At 46.4% G+C, this 23,097-nt stretch overlaps 1 protein-coding gene across 1 annotated transcript; it reads right to left on the bottom strand.

Annotated features, from left to right (window-relative positions):
- Positions 1-9: 9 nt before the first annotated feature.
- Positions 10-20,582, bottom strand: TEX47 (testis expressed 47). Its single transcript, XM_084819081.1, has 7 exons — positions 20,502-20,582; positions 17,806-17,875; positions 17,493-17,596; positions 15,790-15,854; positions 15,080-15,275; positions 3,489-3,648; positions 10-212 (listed from the first exon to the last, which is right to left on the bottom strand). Exons 1-7 carry the CDS (start codon positions 20,580-20,582, stop codon positions 175-177), a joined length of 714 nt encoding a protein of 237 aa, XP_084675207.1. The 3' UTR covers positions 10-174.
- Positions 20,583-23,097: the final 2,515 nt, after the last annotated feature.

The following is a 23,097-nucleotide window of genomic DNA, read 5'->3' as shown; positions in this document are numbered from 1 at the left end:
AGCCTGGTGTCTTTATTGCTATCTTGGTCTGTCCTGCGTGTGGCTGGAAGAGGTTTAATGGACATCAAGTTCCAAGCCAATCCTGTAGCTTAACACTCATCCAGCACAGCTCCTTCATGGTCTTTAATCACCAGCTGAAAAACATTGGCAGCTTGGAAGGAATTCTGTAGGATTTCACGTAAACATATGAGCAGGAGTAGGCCACACTGTTTCTGCAAGGAAGAAAAAAAACACCCTGCTATACTATTACCTTGACGTGGTATAAAACATCCCCCACCCTCAAGTGATATTCTTATACCACTGTTGGGGACACTTTGAGGTCTTCCAATAAATAACTCTCCACCTGGTATTCCCATTTATTGACATCTTTGTGACTAAGGAGAAGCTAAAGTGATATATTTGCTGTTGTGGCTGCCAGAACTCGTATATGTCTTGCCACCCACCCTTTCTGGGAGGGTTCTATGCAAGACATGGGCCCTCCAGGGAGATATAGTGATGGCCCTCTTCAGGACCATGAGACCATGGTTCTCAGGCCTAACTGAATTCAAGAGTCTCTGTATCCCTGGCTCCTCATGATCTCATGGGACCTTCTATTACCTCAGAGACCTGCTGGGCTCTGTATTCACACCTGGAAATGGAACAGCAACATCTATTAGCCAAGAAGATTATAGGCAATGAACAACATTCTGACCTCCTGCAGATCCTCTGCTTCCAAATGTACAAGATGCCATGAAAAGTTATCCACAGATTGAGCAGGAGAGAAAGGCGCCAATCCACTTCTGTCTCAGTTCCAATGTATTAAAACTTTCTCCAGGAAAATCTGGCCAAAGGCTAGGGACCCAATATCCTTAAGAGACGACTTGCTACTCTTGATAATATTTGGGGTACATGAGTCAAACTATTCTTGTCCCATTACCCTCACAAAGGAAGGATAAGGATCCTTCATTTATTTTCCCCCTGTCTGTCTGCAGGTTCGCCACTTGGGACCTTTCTGTAGTCCTGAAATCTCTTATGGAGCTTTTTTCTGAGCCACTGAAGACCATGCTGTGACGCTGAGCTGTCTTTCAGCATCCATTTCCCGATAGCTGTAGACGTTTTTGGCCAGGGCTGTCGTTTCTTATCAAGCTTCTTGAATGGAGCACGTATTTTCTGAGGCTTTTACATTCATAAAATGGAATGCCTTTGGCTGTACTCTGTTAGAGCTGTTCAATGTCGTTTCTCTTTAAAGCAGCATTTTCCAGCTTTATATCTCAGCCTAAAAGGTGATTATTATAATCTTTTTGCTACCTGCTTTGCATCTGATTGGAAAATTAAGTGGGAAGTGTCACCCCTCCCTTGGTCAAGATAAATACATGTGGAATAGAATTTTTTGTTTGGGGCACACAGAACTTTTGCTGCCTTTCCTAACTCCAGATGCAGTGTGTGCCTCATACAGGTCAGTAATTTATTGCCAGGTGTTTAGTGTAGGTCAGCAAGCATTTTATCTTGTTTTCTCTTCCTGTTGCTTATTGTATTCTTGTAATAAACATTGTCTCTTAATTTGGAAATTGCAGGTTTACTTCTGACCAAACTCAAGAGCAGGATTGCAATTTTTATCTCCCACATGACCTAGACAGTTTGGTTACACACTACTTAGATAAGGACAGGGAAGTTAGGACAGACCAAGGGCTAGCCAGTGGAGACTGGGGGCTTGGGTAGCTGTCTCCTACTCTCAAGCAGAACAAACTGATAGCCGAAGGAAACCCTGTTAATCCCAGTTTAAATAGGAGCAGGTGGTGGCAGTTTCTACCAATCGGCTGGCAAAACAAACCCAAAACGGTCTCACATGCCTTTTTGAGACCTTAGCTGGAAAAAGCTGTTTTTGGTCACACTCTCTTCTGTCGGGATGACGAGGGAGACAGGGCCTTACTGGTTAGAAAATAACTTTGTTTTCACAAAGGATTGTGTTGCACACTGATCCATCCTTCGAAGCTTATCAGTAGATGGGTCTCAAAGTATACTTCTCTGTAGGTCAGGGGGTTATTCTCCCCTTGTAATCAGTGCTCACCCCATCCAGGGAGCCACCATTTCTGCAGCCTTAAGCACTAATGCTCCAGGGAAAGACAGATCTAGAGTAGCCACCAGCCCCACTCCTGTGTTTTTTAGGCAATATAGTATTGATACCTTTGCCTCAGTAGACACCTGGCATGAGGGTCCTCCAGTAGATGTTTCAGTTACGCAATTCTCTTCTACGCCCCTCACTCCTAGGATGTGGATACTGTTCTTGTGACTGAGAATGGGAAGTCTGAACCACACTGAGGTTCCGGTGGCCAGTCAATGGGCCACCGGAGACCAGGCAAACCCACCTGTTTTGATGGCAGAAGACAGATGGGAGCCAGAAGGTGGTATCACCAGTGGTAACCTAGTTGAGGACTCCCTAGACATTCCTCTCTACATTCTTTTCTCTCTCCTGATCATTATTCATTTGCTGCCTCAGAACAACAACTTATCTGTTCCATACTATAGGAGTTTGTTCATTCTGTTAAACATTCTAGAACTGAAGTCAAGCCTTGAATGTGAGAGGGGCCGTCATACTTGCTTGTCCTGCCTTCAAATGGCTGATGGGAAAAGCCTTTCTTGCCTACTCTCCTGGCTATTAACCAGAACAGAACCTCACAGTGTTCCCCTATCTTAGGGCCATTTTGACCTTTAGTAGAGGTCTTTCTAAATATACCTATTAATTTGTGCTACAGGTGCTGACGCTGAAGTGAGCTGTCCTGCCACCCACAATCAATTATGCTTTGGCTTGACAGGACTTAAAAGTAGCATAGCTTAATAGCTAAACTCTGTATCTGTTGCACCTAATTATCGCAACCTAAAATACTGCTTGAGTGAAACATCTGCCACGTAAAAGGCGTTGTAGTCAAACATGACCTCTCTGTGTCCCTCCCAGCTTTGAGAATATTGGCTATGGCCTATACAAGCCTAGGGAAATTCCTGACTTCTGGATGCCTCGGTACTTTGGCATTTGAACCATTTACTCAGGCTTGTACAGAGTTGGCTTATGACAACCTGATGTTAAGCCATGAAGGAAAAACAAATATGTCTCCTAGCTCTGCATTTCACTTTAAGAATTACCAACACAAGCAGATGACTTTGTCACGTCAAACATAACATTTGAATACATAACTATCAGCTTTTGCTGGGAAAGATGGGAATGACCAGCTGTTCCTTTTCCACGTTTTTGTCCAAGTGGGAGATGCCTTTTTCAGAACTAAGCACTGTCAAAACACCCAAGAGCCAAAGCTAATCATTCTCCCATAATGCTCTATGCACGGTGTCTGCATTCTTCCTATAAGCTTTAAATGGCTTTTATTTATCTGGAAAGCAGAGGTGGAGTATCCATTGCGGCTTCCCATAATATTTTGTAGGAATATTGTGTGTGTGTGCGTGCACACACATTTTGCTCATGCTCTGGACATGGTGTCTTTCCAGGAGGGATAGGGTACCTGAATCCATGTTAGGCTGCAAAGGATTGTTGTACATCTTCAGAAATTCTCCTGGACTCAAACATTCCTTGGCCCTGCACAAATACTTGATGGTTTCTGCTGGGATCAGAAGTTCAGGCACAGCAGTGTGGAGGCAATCACTCAGGCCTTTATTGCCCACCTTGAGGTCAAGGGAAACAAATACGATAAGAGAAGAGCATGGCATCAGTTAATTTTCATTCTGTGGCATCTACCACTCTGTGGTAAGTTATTTAAGCATTTATTTTATGGCATTTTACCACACTTAAAAAAGTAATAACTAAAACAGCAGGAGGTTCTAAAATACAGTAAAGGATGAACAGAAAACAACAAAGGAACAAAAACATACTATTAGCAACAGTTAGGGCTGAAACCCCACCTTAAATGCCTTCAGGAATAAATTTTTAAAAGGCCTTAACACATTGCCGGAGAGCAAGGACCAAGGGGACCAGGTGAGCCTCCCAGGAGAAGGCGTTCTAGAGCCTGGATCCCATGTATCACTTTCCTGACTGCGGGTGGTGAAAGAATACAGGGCAGAGGCCTGCCATAAGACCAGGTGGAACAGGCAGAGAAGAACAGCCCCTCCTCCATCTCTCATATGGGGCTTTCAGCAAGTATGGTGCCAAAGGGAAACGTCTCCCTTCAGTTTCCAGACCAAGTTTGTCTGGATACCAGGCAGGTTAGCAGGCTTCTGGCATGGCTTGTATCTGAGCTGTGGAAAAAACTTTGAATTTTACTTCAGCAACTCATTTCATTTGCAGGAGAGAGGCATGTTTTCAGACAGGGGCACTGGCCGCGCTTGCCTGTGCCCTGACCCCGAAGCCTGAGGAAAAGAGTGCCACTGAGGACAGCAGAGCATTGCTGAGGAAAGATGGACTTCCTCTCCAGGGCTTGCTCCCCCGCCCCCAATCCCGCGCAGAGTGGGACAGCGGCCCGCACTGAAGCAAAAAGAGGCGGGTCTGCACTGCTGTTCAGCTAGGCAACCGCCCTCATCTCCCCACCCTCCAGCTGGGGACAAGGCAAAGTGGTTGCTTGGCCACAGTGAGCTATCCTTGGCGTCACTCATCCATACCCCACGGGGTCCGCAGTGCCTCGCAACAGGCAGATGCCAGCTTGAATATTGTAGAGGACACAAGTGAAGCAACTGTTTGCCTCAGTCATCATTCGTGTGCCAGCTCTCCAGCCTGGCCGTCAGCTTCCTGGGGCCGTATGGTGGCACCCAAGAGCAGCAACTGCAGCCCATGGAGCCCAAGAGAGTATTGAGGTGCTGTAACTAATACCCAAGCAAGGTTCAGTGTTTTCCTACCCCTTTTTACCTCAGGAATGTTGTCAGCCACAGCGTGGCTGCTCCAGCCTGCTTTTATGAACAAACTCCCGGGATGAGAGCAGGGGTCTCCTACCACAGTAGCTACTTCCAGCGGTTGGGGAGTTGGTGTGTCAGAAATGCTCCCTCTGCCCAGGGTGAGAGCCTGTGGTGGCTAGAAGCGGGTCTCCTCTGGGCGAGAGACAGGGAGAGGAGTGGCTGTCACACTGCAGGGGAGAGATGGAGTGCACATGAGCCTGCAGGAGTAGCTCTGAATGAGTGATAGTTTGCTGGTGGGCTAGCAAGCCTGATGTCCCTTATGTGAGCAGTGGCTGGTTATTTCCACTAGCTATTATCTGTGACTGTGCTAGGTTGGCTGTGAGTGATTAACTGGATGAATGGAGTATGTGAGTTCTGAATGGTTGTGCGTATGTTTGAGTTGTGAGTGGTGTATTAAGAGTGTGTGGGGAGCTTTATTGTGGCAAGGATGTCCTTAGAAAACACAGGGATCCATGGAGATGGTGCCTCTATCCCAGTGACTTGGGGCAGATGGAGATATGGTAGGAGGAGGGGGTTGGGACATCACAGTAGAATGGGTCACAGGCATACACTGTTCCTTCTACCCCCTCCTCTAGTTCTCATGCATCTGGTGGCTCATCCACTGTGCCCTCCTGTCTTGTGGTGCTGCTATTTAATGCCAGGCTGGTCTGCAATAAGACCGCACTCATCCACGACCGAACTGTGGATGAGAAGGCCCACCTGGTGTGTATTACTGAGACCTGGGTGGGTGAGCTGGGTGGGGTTGACCTGACTTAGCTCTGCCCACCAGGGTACTTGGTGCAGCACCAACATAGGTCGGATGGCGGGGGGGGGGGAGTCGCCATGGTTCATAGGACCTCCATCTCTATCACCAGGAGACCACTCCAGTTTGAAGCAGGCCTTGAGGGGCTGCACCTGGTGTTGGGCTGTACAGACAGATTGGGGATGCTGCTGGTGTACTGCCCACCCTGCTGCCCAGCAGCCTCCCTGACCGAGTTGGCTGAGGTGGTCCCAAGTGTGGTGTTGGAGGAACCCAGGACGGTAGAGGCTGGATCCTGGGTGACTTCAATTTCCATGCCGAGGCTGCCTCTGGAGCTCTAGTTGGGGACTTCATGGCCTCCATGACAACCATGGGGCTGTCTCAGTTTGTCATAGGCCCAACACATGAAGCGGGACATACCCTTGATTTGGCTTTTGCGCCAAGCTGTGAGATGAGTAATCTGAAAATTGGGGGGGGGGGGAGTCCCAAGTAACTCCACTTTCATGGTCAGATCATTTCCTGGTGAGATTTGAACTCACGACATTACTTCCCTCCTGCAGGGGTGAGGAACCGATTCAGATGGTCCACCCCAGGAGACTGATGGAATCCAATGGATTTCTGAATGCTCTTGGGGATTTCCCAGTGGAGAAAGCTGGTGATCCAGCCGAGGCCCTAGCCTCACTGTGGAAGAGTGAGATGCAGTGGGCCATTGACTCGATTGCACCCGAGTGCCCTCTCTGGTGCTGTGGAACCTGTTCTGCTCCCTGGTATACTGGGGAGCTACGGGCAATGAAACAGGCTGGATGTTGGCTAGAGCGCAAATGGTGCAAATGTCAAAGCAAGGATGACCGAGCACACTCTAGAGCACATAATTGTGCCTATTGTGTGGTGGTGCAGGCAGCAAAGAAGGCTTACTTTGCTGCCTCCATTACATCCTCACGTAGCCATCCAGCTGAGCTCTTTTGGGTGGTCTGGGGGCTGTTAACGCTCTCCCAAGAGAATGGGGCCCTGGTCCTCTCAAGGACCTGCTGTGACCTTTTTGCATTGCACTTTGAGGACAAAATCTCTTGTCTCTGCAGCAAACCTGATACCGTTGTTAGTGCAGTTCCAGCTGAGGTGTCTGATGCCACCATCTGCCTGATTTTGTGGAATCAGTTTCAGTTGTTACATCCTGATGACATCGGCAAGGTGCTTGCAGCAATGTGACTGACCATGTGCCCTCTGGATCCTTGCCCCTCCTGGCTAAAAAAGCTAGTCAAGGGGTATGACTGGGTGGGTCCAGGGTGTGGTGAATGCTTCCCTTCAGGAAGGGGTGGTCCCTGCTGTCCTTAAGGAGGCAGTAGTGCGACCACTCCTGAAGAAGCCCACTCTGGACCCACTGGTATTAAGACAACTGCCGCCCAGCTGCAAATACTCCTTTCTTAGGGAAGGTTCTGGAAAGGGTAGTGGCAGGACAATTGTAGGCACTCTTGGAGGATACTGATTATCTAGACCCATTCCAATCTGGGTTTCAGCCTGGTTACAGGACTGAGTCAGCCTTGGTCGCCCTGATGGATGACCTTTATTGAGAGAGGGACAGCAGGAGTGCAACCCTGTTAATTCTGCTCCATCTCTTATCGGCTTTTGATACCATCGACCATGATATCCTCCTGGATCGATGCCATGGGATGGGTATCGGAGGCACTGTGTTACAGTGGTGCTGTTCCTACCTGAGGGGCCGATTTCAGAGAGTAATATTGGGTGGCCATACTTCGCCCCCTTGGCAATTGAGCTATGGGGTTCCATGGGGTACCATCTTGTCCCCAATGTTATTTAACATCTATATGATGTTGCTGGGAGCAGTTATTAGGGGATTTGCAGCCAAGTACCATTAGTGTGCTGATGACACACAGCTCTGTCTCCCTGTGACATCTGAATCAGGAGAGGCTGTGCAAGTCCTGGACCAGTGCCTGAACTCAGTGATGGGCTGGATGAGGGCCAATAAACTGAAGCTGAATCTTGGCAAGATGGAAGCCCTGTGAATGCATGGTTCCCGAGTCCGGGAGATAGGCTCATTGACTGTTCTGGACGGGGTTGCACTCCCTCCGAAAAATCAGGTCTGTAGTTTGGGGGTACTCCTAGATCCATCACTGTCGCTGGAGGCCCAAGTGTCCATGGTGGCTGGGAGTGTCTTTTGCCAGCTTCAGTTGGTTGCCAACTACGGCCTCTCCTGGGCAGGGATATCTTGGCCACAGAGGTACTGGTGCCAGTAACCTCAAGACTGGATCACTGCAATGCGCTGTCTGTGGGGCTGCCCTTAAGCCTGGTCTGGAACCTGGAGCTATTGCAGAATGCAGCAGCTCGGCCGTTATCAGGAGCTGCCCCTTTCAGCATGTAACTCCTTTGCTGAGGGAACTGCACTGGCTGCCTGTTTGCTATCAGGCCAGGTTTAAGGTTTCAGTACTAGTGTACAAAGCCCTAAACAACTTGGGACCAGGATACCTGAGACAGCACCTCTTTCTTTACCAACCTGCCCTGTCACTGAGGTCATCAGAGGGCATGTTCCCGGTAGTTCCACATGGCCCCATGGCCCGGTTGGAGTCCACCAGGAAAAGAGCCTTCAGTGTGCCTCCTTTCTTTGGAACTCTCTGCCCATGGAGGTCAGGCAGGCACCAACACTGCATTGTTTCTGGCGCCTCCTGAAAACAGCACTGTTCCAAGAGGCATTCCTTAATTGACCAGTCATGGTTTCTATTGGCATTCTATTTTTTTTTTAAGGCATGATTTTAAAGTAGTGTTTTAATCTTTTTATTCTTTTACTGTTTTATCTTTTGTGTTCACCGCTCTGAAATCTGTTTTAGTTATGGAGCGATATACAGATATTGTTAAATAAGTAAGTAAGTAAATAAATACATAAATAAAATTTAAACCAGAATTGTTTCTTTTGGGATAGAAGCATGAAACATTGCGGAGTGTATCTGAGAATGTTATAAACAATCTGACAGATGGAGCTATCACCAACTTTGAACAGAAAACTAATATGATACATCATCCTATACAAACGACATGAAAATATGTTATTCTCATGGAATTATAAACACCAGTAAACCCCACTCAAACCCCTCTGGCTTCAAAGCATTCCCCAGTCACCACCCACATATTTTCAGGCCTATATGTGTAGCTGGCTGGTAGTGGCTAAGAAGCCAATGGATTTGTGGACTGCCTTACAGCAGTAACAGGGTTGGGTTTCTCTGCCCCGCAAACTTCATCTATTCCTCCCTATAGTTCCTGTTGCCCAGCACTCATCCTTGTTGGCTAGCTTCAGGTGTCCATGCCCTTCCATTTCCCTCCCTTCTTTATCATGGTACTCTGCAATTACAGAAAAACCAAAAAACAAATTCTCCAATAATCTGCACTTGGAAATAGTAAGACTTACCCTGATGCTGGGAAAGATTGAAGGCAAAAGGAGACGGGGACGGCAGAGGATGAGATGGCTAGATAGCATCACCGATGCAATGACTATGAATTTGAGCACACTCCGGGAGAAAGTGGAGGACAGGAAGGCCTGGCGTGCTATGGTCCATGGGGTACCGAAGAGTCGGACACGACTTAACGACTGAACGACTGAACAACAAATGCGAAGTTACTTACTGCACAATCCTATGCATGTCTGCTCAGAAGTAAGTCCCATTCAGTTCAGTGGGGCTTACTCCCACCTAAGTGTGTATAGGACCACAAGCTTAGTTTAGCTTTCCTGAGCCCAAAGTTTGGCATATTTATTGCATGAATTTGTTGTTGTTCAGTCGTTCAGTCATGTCCGACTCTTCGTGACCCCATGGACCATAGCATGCCAGGCCTTTCTGTCCTCCGCTTTCTCCCGGAGCATGCTCAAGTTCATATTCATTGCATCCGTGATGCTATCTAGCCATCTCATCCTCTGCCATCCCCTTCTCCTTTTGCCTTCAGTCTTTCCAGCATCAGGGTCTTTTCCAGGGAGTTTTCTCTTCGCATTAGGTGGCCAAAATATTGGAGCTTCAGCTTCAGTATCTGTCCTTCCAATGAGCACTCAGGGTTGATTTCCTTTAGGATGGACTGATTTGACCTCCTTGCAGTCCAGGGGACTCGTAAGAGTCTTCTCCGGCACCACAGTTCGAAAGCATCAATTCTTCGGCGCTCAGCCTTCCTTATAGTCCAGCTCTCACAGCCATACATTACTACTGGGAAAACCATAGCTTTGATTAGACGGACCTTTGTCGGCAAGGTGATGTCTCTGCTTCTTACTATGCTGTCTAGGTTTGCCATAGCTTTCCTCCCAAGGAGCGAGCGTCTTTTAATTTCATGGCTACAGTCACCGTCTGCGGTGATCTTGGAGCCCAAGAAAATACAATCTGTCACTGCTTCCATTTCTTCCCCTTCTATATACCAGGAAGTGATGGGGCCAGATGCCATCATCTTCATTTTTTAAATGTTGAGTTTCAAACCAGCTTTTGCACTCTCCTCTTTCACCCTAAAACAAGAGGCTCTTGAGATCCTCTTCACTTTCTGCCATTAGGGTGGTATTGCCTGCGTATCTGAGGTTGTTGATAATTCTCCCAGCAATCTCAATTCCGACCTGTGATTCATCCAACCCAGTGTTTCTCATCATGTACTCTGCATATAAGTTAAATAAGCGAGGCGACAATATGCAGCCTTGTCGTACTCCTTTCCCAATTTTGAACCAATTGGTTGTTCCATGTCTGGTTCTTACTGTTGCTTCTTGACCCTCGTACAGGTTTCTCAGGAGATAGGTAAGGTGGTCTGGTACTCCCATCTCTTTCAGAATTTGCCACAGTTTGTTGTGATCCACACAATCAAAGGTTTTAGCGTAGTCAATGAAGCAGAAATAGACATTTCTCTGGAATTCTCTTGCTTTCTCCATGATCCAGCGAATGTTGGCGATTTGATCTCTAGTTCCTCTGCCTCTTCAAAACCCAGCTTGTACTTCCAGGAGTTCTCGGTTCACATACTGCTGAAGCCTAGCTTGTAGGATTTTGAGCATCACCTTGCTGGCATGTGAAATGAGCGCAATTGTACGGTAGTTTGAACACTCTTTGGCATTGCCCTTCTTTGGAACTGGAATGTAAACTGACCTTTTCCAGTCTTGTGGCCACTGTTGAGTGTTCCAAATGTGTTGGCATATTGAGTGCAGCACTTTTAACAGCATCATCTTTTAGGATTTTAAATAGCTCAGCTGGAATACTGTCATCTCCGCTAGCTTAGTTGTCAGTAATGCTTCCTAAGGCCCACTTGACTTCACTCTCTAGGATGTCTGGCTCAAGTTCAGTGACCGCACTATCATGCCTATCAGGGACATTCAGATCTTTCCTGTATAGTTGTTCTGTGTATTCTTTCCACCTCTTCTTAATCTCATCTGCTTCAGTTAGGTCCCTGCCGTCTTTGTCCTTTATCATGCCTGTGTTTGCACAAAACGTTCCCTTGAGATCTCCGATTTTCTTGAAGAGATCTCTAGTCTTTCCCATTCTGTTGTTTTCCTCGATTTCCTTGCATTGTTCATTTAAGAAGGCCTTCTTGTCTCTCCTTGCTATGCTCTGGAACTCTGCATTCAGTTGGCTATATCTTCCCCTTTCTCCCTTGCTTTTCGCTTCCCTTCTTTCCTCAGCTACTTGTAAAGCCTCATCAGACAGGCAGCCACTTGGCTTTCTTGCATTTCTTTTTCTTTGGGATGGATTGAGTTGCTGCCTCCTGAACAATGTTACGGACCTCCGTCCAGAGTTCCTCAGGCACTCTATCAGGTCTAATCCCTAAAATCTATTCGTCACCTCCACTGTATATTCATAAGGGATATGATTTAGGTCATACCTGAATGGTTTAGTGGTTTTCCCTACGTTCTTCAATTTAAGCCAAAATTTTGCAAACAGTAGCTCATGATCTGAGCCACAGTCAGCTCCAGGTCTTGTTTTTACTGACCGTATAGAGCTTCTCCATCTTTGGCTGCAAAGGACATAATCAATCTGATTTTGATATTGACCATCTGGTAATGTCCATGTGTAGAGTCGCCTCTTTTGCTGTTGGAAAAGAGTGTTTGCTATGATCAGCGTGTTCTCTTGGCAAAACTCTATTAGCCTTTGTCCTGCTTCATTTTGTACACCAAGGCCATGCTTGCCTGTTATCCCGGTGATTTCTTGACTTCCTACTTTAGCATTCCAATCCCCTATGATGAAAAGGACATCTTTTTTTGGTGTTAGTTCTAGAAGGTGTTGAAGGTCTTCATAGAACCGATCAACCTCAGCTTCTTCGGCATCAGTGGTTGGGGCATAGACTTGAATTACTGTGATGTTGAATGGTTTGCCTTGCATTCGTACTGAGATCATTCTAATGTTTTTGAGATTGTACCCCAGTGCTGCTTTTCCCACCCTTTTGTTGACTATGAGTGCTACTCCATTTCTTCTAAGGGATTCTTGCCCACAGTAGTAGATATGATGGTCACCTGAATTAAATTCACCTATGCCTGTCCATTTTAATTCGCTGATTCCCAAGATGTCGATGTGCAATCTTGCCATCTCATGGTTGACCACCTCTAGCTTACCTTGATTCATTGATCTTACGTTCCAGGTTCCTAAACAATATTGTTCCTTACAGCATCGGATTTTCTTTTCTCCACCAGACACATCCACAGCTGAGTGTCCTTTCGGCTTTGGCCCAGCCGCTTCAGTCTTTCTAGCGCTACTTGGAAATACCCTCTGTTCTTCCCTAGTAGTATATTGGACCCCTTCCGACCTGAGGGGCTCATCTTCCGGCGTCATATCTTTTAGCCTTGTGATACGTTCCATGGGGTTTTCTTGGCAAGAATACTGGAGTGGGTTGCCATTTCCTTCTCCAGTGGACCACATTTTGTCAGAAGTCTCTGCCATGACCTGTCCGTCTTGGGTGGCCCTGCATGGCATAGCTTATGGCTTCACTGAGTTACACAAGCCCCTTTGCCACAACAAGGCAGTGATCCATGAAGGGGATTGCATGAATTACAACTACATATATTAGTTTTTACAATATAAACATATATTCAATAAATCCTTATTGTTCCCCCATAAACCATAACTATGTTATCTTTTTCCTCCTGACATTAATCCATAAATTTAAGTAGAAGCCATGATTTCCTCACCCAAGATTGCCTCCAAAACTCTCCACTGAATGGAAACTTTTTTCAGATGCAAATAAGCAAGCACAGAAGGCTTAATCCTGACTGAGACTGCCACAGGGGGCCAAAAGGTTAGAGCCCCTCTACACTCACACATCCACCCCCATGGCAGGGTCTTGAGCCGGTTCGGGGTGTTCATGCCTGCAGTTTACTTTTAAAAAACCAGTTGCTAATTGTGTGAATAGTGTTTTGTCTAGTTTGGTCCAAAGTATATACCATTTAAAAAATAACCTGAAATGCTTACAACAGAAACCAATTTTGCAGGTGGATAGAGTTTCACCATAGTTTTGCCAATGAAAGGTCATTAATATTACCCATGAGGAATGCTTGAAGTGGATGAGGCCTGCTAAACATAGGTTCGTACAATAAGCTCCTTGCCCCCAAACCAGGGAGATTCACTGTTGGAATTAGAGATGGGCGAACATACCGGAACAGAAATGGTAATTTACTTGTCAAGCTACACATTGCTCAGTCCAATCTCAGACAAAGGTTCTCCATTCTTTTGACGTCTCTTTCTGTATGTACAAATTGTGCATGAGCATGAACAAAGTGTACCTTGGGAGCTGTAGTATGGCACGTCATTGTCATGTCCACTGGTTCTGAGGCTTTGCATTACCCCAAGGAGGATTTGGATTCAGACAGATCCCATGTCACCCCAGTTCAGGTGGTGCCCTCGGCACCCCTTCTATACCTTTCAGGCCTGAGACATAGCTCTCCCATCATCTGACTGTGAAGATGACTTCCCTGCAGCTTCACCTGTCCCTCAGCCACGCCAGAACAAGAGACAGTAAAAACAGACACTGGGTCTTTAAGAACTACAGTCAGCAGCATCCACTGAAACACTAGGCTCTGCCAACCTTCTGAAAGCTTCAGCTGACTGAAGTCCTTTGCTGGGACAACAACTCCTTATGGGAGAAGACTCCAGCCAGCATCTCCTGAAGTATGCTACCGAAGGTCCTGACACGGCTCCTCCCTTGCCCCCGATATGACCCAGAACAAGCAGTGAGCACTGTGTTGAAGTCTGCTTCCCCTGGGCTTCTGCTTGGTCAGGGCAGTTATGTTCCCCTTTCTGATCAGCTGTTTATGGTATGAAGCCGCTGGAGCTAGTACAAGTGGCTGCAGTGTGAGTGGCATGAGTAGGAGTTGTGGAAGAGGCACCTCCATCTGCTGAAGCCCAGGTCTCCTTGTCCTCAGCCTCCATGTGCCCTGGGCTGTGCTGCTCCCCTTCCAACTTCCTCCTTGGATTCCCTTTCCAGTATCCCCTGACAGTGCCACCCACCAGCACCCAGGTTTAAGGTAAACTTTTGCTTACCAAACAAGAAATAAATCTGTCCAATACACCAGAGAAATGGCCTCAGCTGACTAGCTGGATACAGAAATGAAACCAAGCCATGAATGAAAAAGAAATGTTGAACAAGAGGTGGATACTAACTTAAGTGGCTGTTTCTTCAAACATGATGAGCTTGTTGAAGGATTTCAAATCCAAACTTTTACACTAATTGTTTTGGGAAAAGGTGAAAGTGACATAATTCCCTGAGCATGAGCATGAACATTGCAAACCAGACATTTACATGTCCTTCAGAAAGTAAAGGGTCAAACCAACCAACGTCAGGACTTGTGCAGAAATGGTGGAGTTTATATCCTTAAGGCTTCTTCACACAGAGCTTTTATCCTGCTATTGAGACTGATCACTCATGGAAGTTTGCAGGCCCTTTAGATGACGTTGTGAACCTCCAGGGCGTCTCCTGCACTAAATTACCTTTACTCCAATTTTAAATAGACTGAGATAATGAGGTATCAAATTACCCCGCTTGCATTCCGCTTGAGTTCCCTCCATGAAAAAGGAAAAGCTGCAAGAGGAGCTGGACCAATGAAACATACTGAAGATTCAGAGAAGGGGAAGAAGGAAGGGGTAAGGAGAGAGGGGAAAGGAAGTGCATGTTAAGGGAGTACCTTGTGATCCTGCATTTAAAACAGAAGCAGAAAGCCCCATTTTAAATGCGGGATTTTAGGCTGGTGTAGAGATGCTCTTAGTCACACAGATTGCACAGGCGCAGAACATAGGTATCAACTCATCATCAATCTTGATTTGAATAATGAAAATACTAACATTCATCAGGCTCGGTACGCATATGGGTCTTACAAACATAATAGGTTCTACCAACAATCCACCTAATTTCAAGTTTTGATGGCATCCCTAGTTGGAAGGAACCCTTCTTTTCCTAGTGTGCATGTTTTGGGGAAATGAGAAAGATAATTACTGGAGAGTTCAGCTCTCCTACTTCCAAACACCTCACCTTGAGTGTTGTAAGATATATTCCCAGTTTGAGGATGAGAGTAAGACACTCTGTAATCACTTCCTCTGTAGTCTGGGACTGTGTAACATCTTCAAGAGTTACTGGCACCTCCACTGTTGTAGCATACCACTGTGAGAAGAGCCTGGTTGGGATGTTGTGAGACATCACTAATATCTTAATATCCTGCAGTAAAGCCCTGAAGAAGAGACACAAAATGTAATCACACACACACACACAGACACACACACTTGGTGCTACCAAGACTTACTGGGAACACTAACTTAAGTATCTCACAACTGTATACCAAATCAGTTCACAGTGGCTGCCTTTTAACTTCATAGAGTTTTCCTCCCTTGGAGATTTATTTTTCTGACAAAGCCCAAATCTGTGCATTTTCCAGACATTTTTATTCCAACTGGTTTTTGATGGCCATGAGAAGCGTATCTTGTTAGCCACCTGAGTCCGTGGGATGGGGTTGGCTTTAACTCCATATAAGGGGCCCAAACAGCATTAAGTGCAACCCTTGGCAGCTCATCCATCTACCCAACCAGTCACATACCCACATCAGTCCAAGTAAGCCAGACCATGCAAACAGCGACATTCTTCCACTGCTGAAGCCATTCTGTCTTCAGAACTTGCTATTAGTTCAAACCAGAAGGCAGCTGTATTGTTTCTATCAGTGAGTTATCTGCTGCTTTTGAATCACTTACGCTGGGCCTTGACTTTCAAAGGCTGCTAGGTCCATAAGGATGTGGTATAGTGTGCCGCTGGATGCCTGTGGGGAGAAAGAAAAAGACATTAACTACAGCAGCTTACCATTTCCAGTCATGCTGGAGGCCTAAAATTATATGCTATTGAGGGAGTTGTAGGGCAGAATGGAGGAATAGCAGAGGTAAAACATGCCCAGGCCTTAAGGAATTCTGAGATTGTGGTTTTTGTTTTTAAGTTTTGTTTGTCACTGACATTTTTACTCTATGTGCATTATAGAGTTTGCTTGCAAAATAATTGTGTAAGGACAAAAGAGCATTGAGACACTAATGGTGCAAACCTAAGCATGTTTAGACAGAAAAAAAGTCCTACAACTCCCAGTGTTATAGAAATTTCAGTTGTAATATGTCTGTTATCCCATGATTTTATAAGCTAGGCTATGTCTATTCTACCTCTGTGTGAGATTGCCATGGTAAACAAAGACACAGTGCCTTATCAGAGACTCAGGAATGCCAATAATGTGTTTACATAGTATGCCTGAGTATGTAAAAGGTGTTATCTGTTTCCTGTCTCCCTTTCAGCTAGACAAAGAAAGTGGTAGAGAGCAGGCGTAAGACAGCCCCCAGAGACTTGTGTATATAAGCCTCTAGATCACATTACTTGATTGTGATCTTTGTTGGAGCGTTAGCCCCAAAGGTTGCCTTATTCTGCAGAATAAAATCGTGTTGGACCAGATCTCTGCCTCCTCTCATTCTTGGTAAACAAATTGGAAAGTCTACCAGGGAAAGAACACAATTTTTGTAACACCAGCATGCCCTAGCTAGCCATACTGGATGGAGCATGCTGGGAGTTGTAGGACTTTTTTCTGTCTAAACATTCATAGCATTGTGCCCTAAAAACTGTAATCCTGTGCTTACTTATCTGAAAATACGCCCCAATGAAGTACATGGGGCTTAATTTTTTCAGTAGTGGCACCCCAGTAGTGGAATGCCCTTCCCACAGTAGATTGCCTGCTGCTTACATGGTGGTATTTTCAGCGGACCTTTTCTTTACCCGGGCTTCCATTTTGTTTATGAATGTGTATTTTTGTGTTTTCAGATCTTTCCCTAATACTGGTGGGGATTTATTTCTAGTTTTATTCTGTTTTAATTTTTAAAAGTTTCATATTTTGTTTTATTATGTTGCGTTTTAGGATTTTAATTTTGTGAACCACCCAGAGAGCTTTGACAGTATAGAAATGTAACAAATAAAAATATAGGCTTGTAGTAAAAATGCAACCTAAAAGCCATTGTATGTGTCTTAAGCAGCACGTAGTATTGTAAGAGCTGTGCATGCCTGGAATGAGCAGACAGTAACCCTAAGATAAGGTTGCTAAGCAAACCTCTGGCAACCAATCAAAAGTAACACGCTGGCTGAGGAATGCAAGCTAAGTGATAAAACTGTAGCGCGGGGGTTCCCCAGGGTGACTCTGCTTTTGAGAGTGAGCTCCTTTGTCGAACTGTTTGCAAACAATAAAATTGAGTTGGACCCAGCCTGCAGTTGACTCTCCTCTTTGGGGCAAATTGGACTAGCCTCCAGGGGGCGAAACTAGCATTTTGTGCAACAGGCTCAGGCTGGATTTTGTTAGAAAATGTGATAAACCTGCACAACTACAAAAAGGAGCCCTTCAGCTTTACCTGACGAACTGGTAAGTTACTTTACCTACCTCCAGAATATGGAGAATGCACTGAGAATAGATGAGAAGAACACCTGAGGCAGGCTCTCCCAGATGGAACTTTGAAATCTTCTGGAAAAGTCGCTCATGGTAAGCTTATGAAGGTGGGAAGAAAAAGATTAACTGAGTAGTCCGCCTAAAACATCCACTGAACAAGCTTAATGTGCACAAATGGGAGGGTTCACAATGTGCATCACTCCTTTGCATCTCCCATTAATTTCAGTGGGGCTTGCTCAGGAGGCTGTACCATGGGTGTATTTATGGAGGACGGAGAGTAAATCCCTCACTGTAGAAGCCATAATACCTATGATCTCTGCATGGTTTAGTTCTTCTCGCAGCACTGCAACAAAGAACAGCCGATGGAGCAGGTATTTCTGTGTGGAAGAACACCAGACAGTTCAGTTAGTAGCCTTGTGTGCAAGTTTCCGGACCACTTTACTCAGCCTTACCAACAAAGCCTCCTAGAGTGGCAGAGTTGCACAATAATCTATTCATTCATGTATGCATTGAAATACTTCTGTAGTCCTTGTCCACATGCAGTCCAGCCCTTCCAAAAAGTCAGCAAAGTTGTTGGCTGATGTGGAAGAGATGGTCCTTAAGGTATGAGGTTGATCTACCCTTCTTCACAGTTGTGGATCTCACGTGCCACCTTATGCGCCACCTTTTGTCAAAAGCGCGACATTTCTTCGCAGCTGTTTTCTAAACGTTACTAATGATCAGGGTGGCATGGTCATGTCTGAAGACCTCAGCTGCTCAGTCAAAGCAGAAGGGCCTGCAAGTGCTCAGCTTTGCTGTGGGTAACATAACTTCTTTTAAGTGGAATAAGGAAGACATAAACTAAGGACAGTGAAGTATAAACCTGGGGAGGGCAGCTTGCTTTTAAGAAGATATACCTTAAAAAAATTATTAATAATAAAAGTTCAATAAACAAAAAAGGGATGATCCATCATCTGTCGATCTGTCTGCCTGAAACTGGCTTGCCATTGTATTCTTCAGTTCACATTTCGTCGTCTATGTTTATACTCATGATGTTTTCCTTGCTTTTAGTAGCCCCTTTTATGAATCCATCACGTGAAGTACACGCTCCACAAGTACAAGGGGAAGCACCACCACCGTCACGTGACTTCTCTACCATGTCTTTGAACATGGACGTCCGCGTGTGCATAGCCACACAGAAGCCTATGTGTGTGGATTCCCACAGATCAGGAACCCCAGTAGCATGGGCAGGCTATGCACAAAAGCTTCTCTCTTGCAAATGTCCACACTCAATGGACATCAGGGGTGAGGGCAGCAGAACAGCCCTGCTGCGCCGTGCACTCGGGGAGCCCCTTTGCAAATTCATCAGTGATGTCAGAGAAGCCACCTAGTTTCCAAATGTCATTCTCACTTAAGATTAAAGTCAATTTCTCAAGGAGAAATTGGAGGGGTAACACCTGGATAACATGTTTAAGAGTTTGTAGCTGCTTTGGTGGCCTTTCTAAGCTAAACTGCCCCAAACCGGTGCCCTCCAGGTGTTTTCAACAATTCCCAGCGTTCCTGACCATTGTCATAACAGCTGGGGCTCCTAGGCATCGAAGTCCAAAAATCTGGAGCACCACCTCAGGGGGGAGAGGGTGTGGGAGAATGACCGCCCCTCCACCGCCTTCCCCACACAGGAAAGGTGACAGAGGAGCAAATCTGTTTGAGTCCTCAGTGGCTTTGCTCGCCCAGGCACCCCCCAGCACTCCTCCAGCCAATGCCTCTGTGGGGGGTCAGCTGAGAAAAGCCCGCACAGAGTGAGGCAGGCTGCCCGACCCAGGCATGGAGTGCTCTAACCGGCGCTTTGGCTGGGGACCCAATGATGGCAGGGGCGGGGGGCTGCCCCTGATGTCATCTGGCCCACAGGGTTGTCCGGGGGAGCAATCCGGCCCCCAGACCCAAAATAGTTATCCACCCCTGCTCTAAAAACAGGATATAAATATTTTATAGTTTAATTCATAAAATCTAGGCTGTTAGGCAGTATTAATTTTTAAACTGAGGAGATGACAAGGGAGGGGATTCCTCTCTATGGGGATGTCACAGGTCAGGATGAGGCCATAAAGGCCTGAGATCTGAGAAGCAGGGCTGGCTTGACTCCACAAGCCTGAGAGGAAGGGGTGGGGAGTCCCAAAGTAGAAATGCAGTGGGGATTTCTGGTACCTCGTCCTGAGTGTCTCTGAGCATGTACAGAGTGTCTTTCCTCTGATCAAAACCCTTTGTTAAAGGACACAAGGGAAAAGTGACTATATGAACGAAACTAGGTTATACTTTTAAAAACATGGAGCCAAAGGCACAGTACTTTTCCCTGCCTGCCCACCTTTACATCCTCTTGCAAATGTCTGTTGTCTCACAGAGAAATAGCTGGCCAGAAAAACTATTAATCTTTTCTCAGCCAGACCAGAAAAATTATGTGTAGGTGGCAACTCTTGTGCTAAGCAAGAATAAGTTACGCTGGCGGAATGGCTCATGGCAAGATAAAGCTTGAGTAGCAGGGAATTTGGGGTGAGGAGAGCGGGAAGCCTCTGAGGAGTACGGCAGCTTCATGAGGAGGGAGAGGAAGGAAAATAGAGTCCTATGTAAGAAAAACTGAGGGGAAGCCACGTGCAAAGCAGGGCTGGGAGGAGAGGATGTAAGTAGTGGAGAGCTATGAGGGAAGAAAAAAGCTGCAGGGACAAGACTGTGGCCTAAGGAGGAGAGGGACAAAGTGAGACCTGGGGCACAAGAATAGGGGGGACGCTGAACTGGTGGAAATGTGAAGGGCAGGCTAAGGGCGGCGGCTCTGCGCAAAGGGCAGAGTGGGCCACCCAAAGAGAAGCCATGCGCTTAAAATGCGTGAGGAGTTACTATGGAATTGTGGAAGGACAGTAGGGGGCCTGAAAAAATGGAGGAGTGCTGAGGTGGCCTGTGAAGAGGTAGCGAGCTGAAAGAGAGGGCTGTGGTAAAGAGAAACATTTCCCCCACACACACCGTTCTCCCTCACACCTTCATCTGGTGCCGTCGCTTCTCTTCTAGTGCACTAAGAAGGGTGCTCCTTGTCACAATGTTGGTCACCACGTTGGCCATCTTGTTCAATATGGCTGTTCCGGAATCCAACAGAATAGTCTGAGGCAACTGACATGAGAGATAATGGCCTACCCTGAGAACTGAGCTGCATTGCCAGTCTGTGTTCTACAGATATCTGTACTTATCCGTTTAACCTGCCCTGCTCTACCTGAAAGAAAATAAATGAAAATAGAATATTTTTATTTATTTATTTATTGCATTTATACCCCGCCTTTCTCCCTCTCGCAAGGAACTCAAGGCGGCTTACATTATCCTCCTCCTCACCGTTGTATCCTCACAACAACAACCCTGTGAGGTAGGTTGGGCTGAGAGTCTGTGACTGGCCCAAAGTCACCCAGTGAGCTTCCATGGCCAAGTGGGGACTAGAACCCGGATCTCCCGGCTCCCAGTCCGTCACTCTCACCACTACACTACACTGGCTCTCCATGCTATTGTTGCACAAAATGCTAGTTTCGCCCCGTGGAGCCTGGTCCAATTTGCCCCAAAGAGGACAGTCAACTGCAGGCTGGGTCCAACTCGATTTTATTGTTTGCAAACAGTTCGACAGAGGAGCTCACGCTCAAAGCAGAGTCGACCCTGGGCGACCCCCGCGCTGCAGTTTTGTCACCTCGGCTTGCATTCCTCAGCCGGCGTGTCACCTTGATTGGTTGCCAGCAGTTTGCTTGGCAACCTTATCTTAGGGTTACTGCTCACTCATTCCAGGCATGCGCAGCTCTTACAATACCACGTGCGGCTTAAGACACGTACAATGGCTTTTAGGTTACATTTTTACTACACTATTATTTGCAATATTTCTGAACTGTGTTTCCACATTGCTCAAAGTGGTGAAAGAAAAATGGCCTGCCTTTGGGCTTTCTTTAGAGCAGACACTCAAAGAAGTCCCTCAGTCCCAATAGGTTTGTCTAAAAATGTTGGGCATCTATACACTAAGAAATTAGCTAGAGCATAGGTATGTGTATATGTGCAGAAGTATTGGGAAACCATTTTGCTATGTAGCAGCAATGTTGTAGAATATGAGACTCCATTAAATCCTGTGATTCATAGAATCATAGAATTGTAGGGTTGGAAGGGGCCCACAAGGCCATCGAGTCCAATCACCGCCCTAGGTCATGGGTTCCACTGTCGTATTGCTCTAACGGTCAGGAAGTTTTTCCTGATGTTCAGCTGGAATCTGGCTTCCTGTCACTTGAGCCCATTCTTCCGTGTCCTGCACTCTGGGATGATCGAGAAGAGATCCTGGCCTTCCTCTCTGAGACAACCTCTCAAGTCCTTGAAGAGCGCTATCCTATCTCCCCTCAGTCTTCTCTTCTCCAGGCTAAACATGCCCAGTTCTTTCCGTCTCTCCTCACAGGGCTTTGTTTCCAGTCCCCTGATCATCTTTGTTGCCCTCCTCTGAACCCTCTCCAGTTTGTCTGCATCCTTCTTAAAGTGTGGTGCCCAGAACTGGACACAGTACTCCAGATGAGGCCTAACCAGTGCTGAGTAGAGGAGAACTAGTACTTCCTGGGATTTGGAAGCGATGCTTCTATTAATGCAGCCCAAAAGAGCATTTGCCTTTTTTGCAGCCACATCACATTGCTGGCCCGTGTTCAGCTTGTGATCAACAACAATTCCAAGATCCTTCTCGCTTGTAGTGTTGTTGAGCCACATATCCCCCATCTTGTATCTGTGCATTTGGTTTCTTTTTCCTAGGTGCAGAACTTGGCATTGATCCCTATTAAATGTCATTCTGTTGTTTTCTGCCCAGCGCTCCAGTCTAATCAGATCACTTTGAATTTTGTTTCTGTCTTCCAAAGTATTAGCTATCCCGCCCAATGTTGTGTCATCTGCAAATCTGATCAGCATTCCCTGCACCTCCTCCTCCAAGTCATTACTAAAAATGTTGAAGAGCACTAGGCCCAGGACTGAGCCCTGCGGTACCCCACTCGTCAGCTCTCCCCAGTCTGAGAAGGTCCCATCGATAAGCACTCTTTGAGTCCGATTCTGGAGCCAACTGTGGATCCACCGGATCATTTTTCATCTAGCCCACTTTGAGCTAGTTTGCTCATCAGGAGATCATGGGGCACTTTGTCGAAAGCTTTGCTGAAGTCCAGGTATATGATGTCTACAGCATTCCCACGGTCCACAAGGGAGGTGACTTGATCAAAAAATGAGATCAGATTCATCTGGCAGGATTTGTTCTTGACAAATCCATGTTGGCTTCGAGTAATCACGACACTGTTTTCAGGGTGCTTCCAGATGGATTGCTTTATCATCTGCTCCAGAATTTTCCCAGGGATTGATGTCAGACTGACTGGTCTGTAGTTCCCAGGTTCCTCCTTTTTACCCTTTTTGAAGATAGGGACACATCAGCCCTCCTCCAGTCAGCTGGCACTTCACCCGTCCTCCATGATTTCTCAAAGAGAATAGACAGCGGTTCTGAGAGTTCTTCTGCCAGTTCCTTTATTACTCTAGGGTGCAGTTCATCTGGCTCTGGAGATTTGAACTCATTCAAAGTAATTAGGTGTTCCTTGAC

The sequence above is a fragment of the Heloderma suspectum genome, chromosome 12 (assembly GCF_057233095.1).
Source record: "Heloderma suspectum isolate Gila_16-S chromosome 12, 16-S_ref, whole genome shotgun sequence".
NCBI lineage: Eukaryota > Metazoa > Chordata > Lepidosauria > Squamata > Helodermatidae > Heloderma > Heloderma suspectum.
This window is presented reverse-complemented; position numbering and strand designations above follow the sequence as displayed.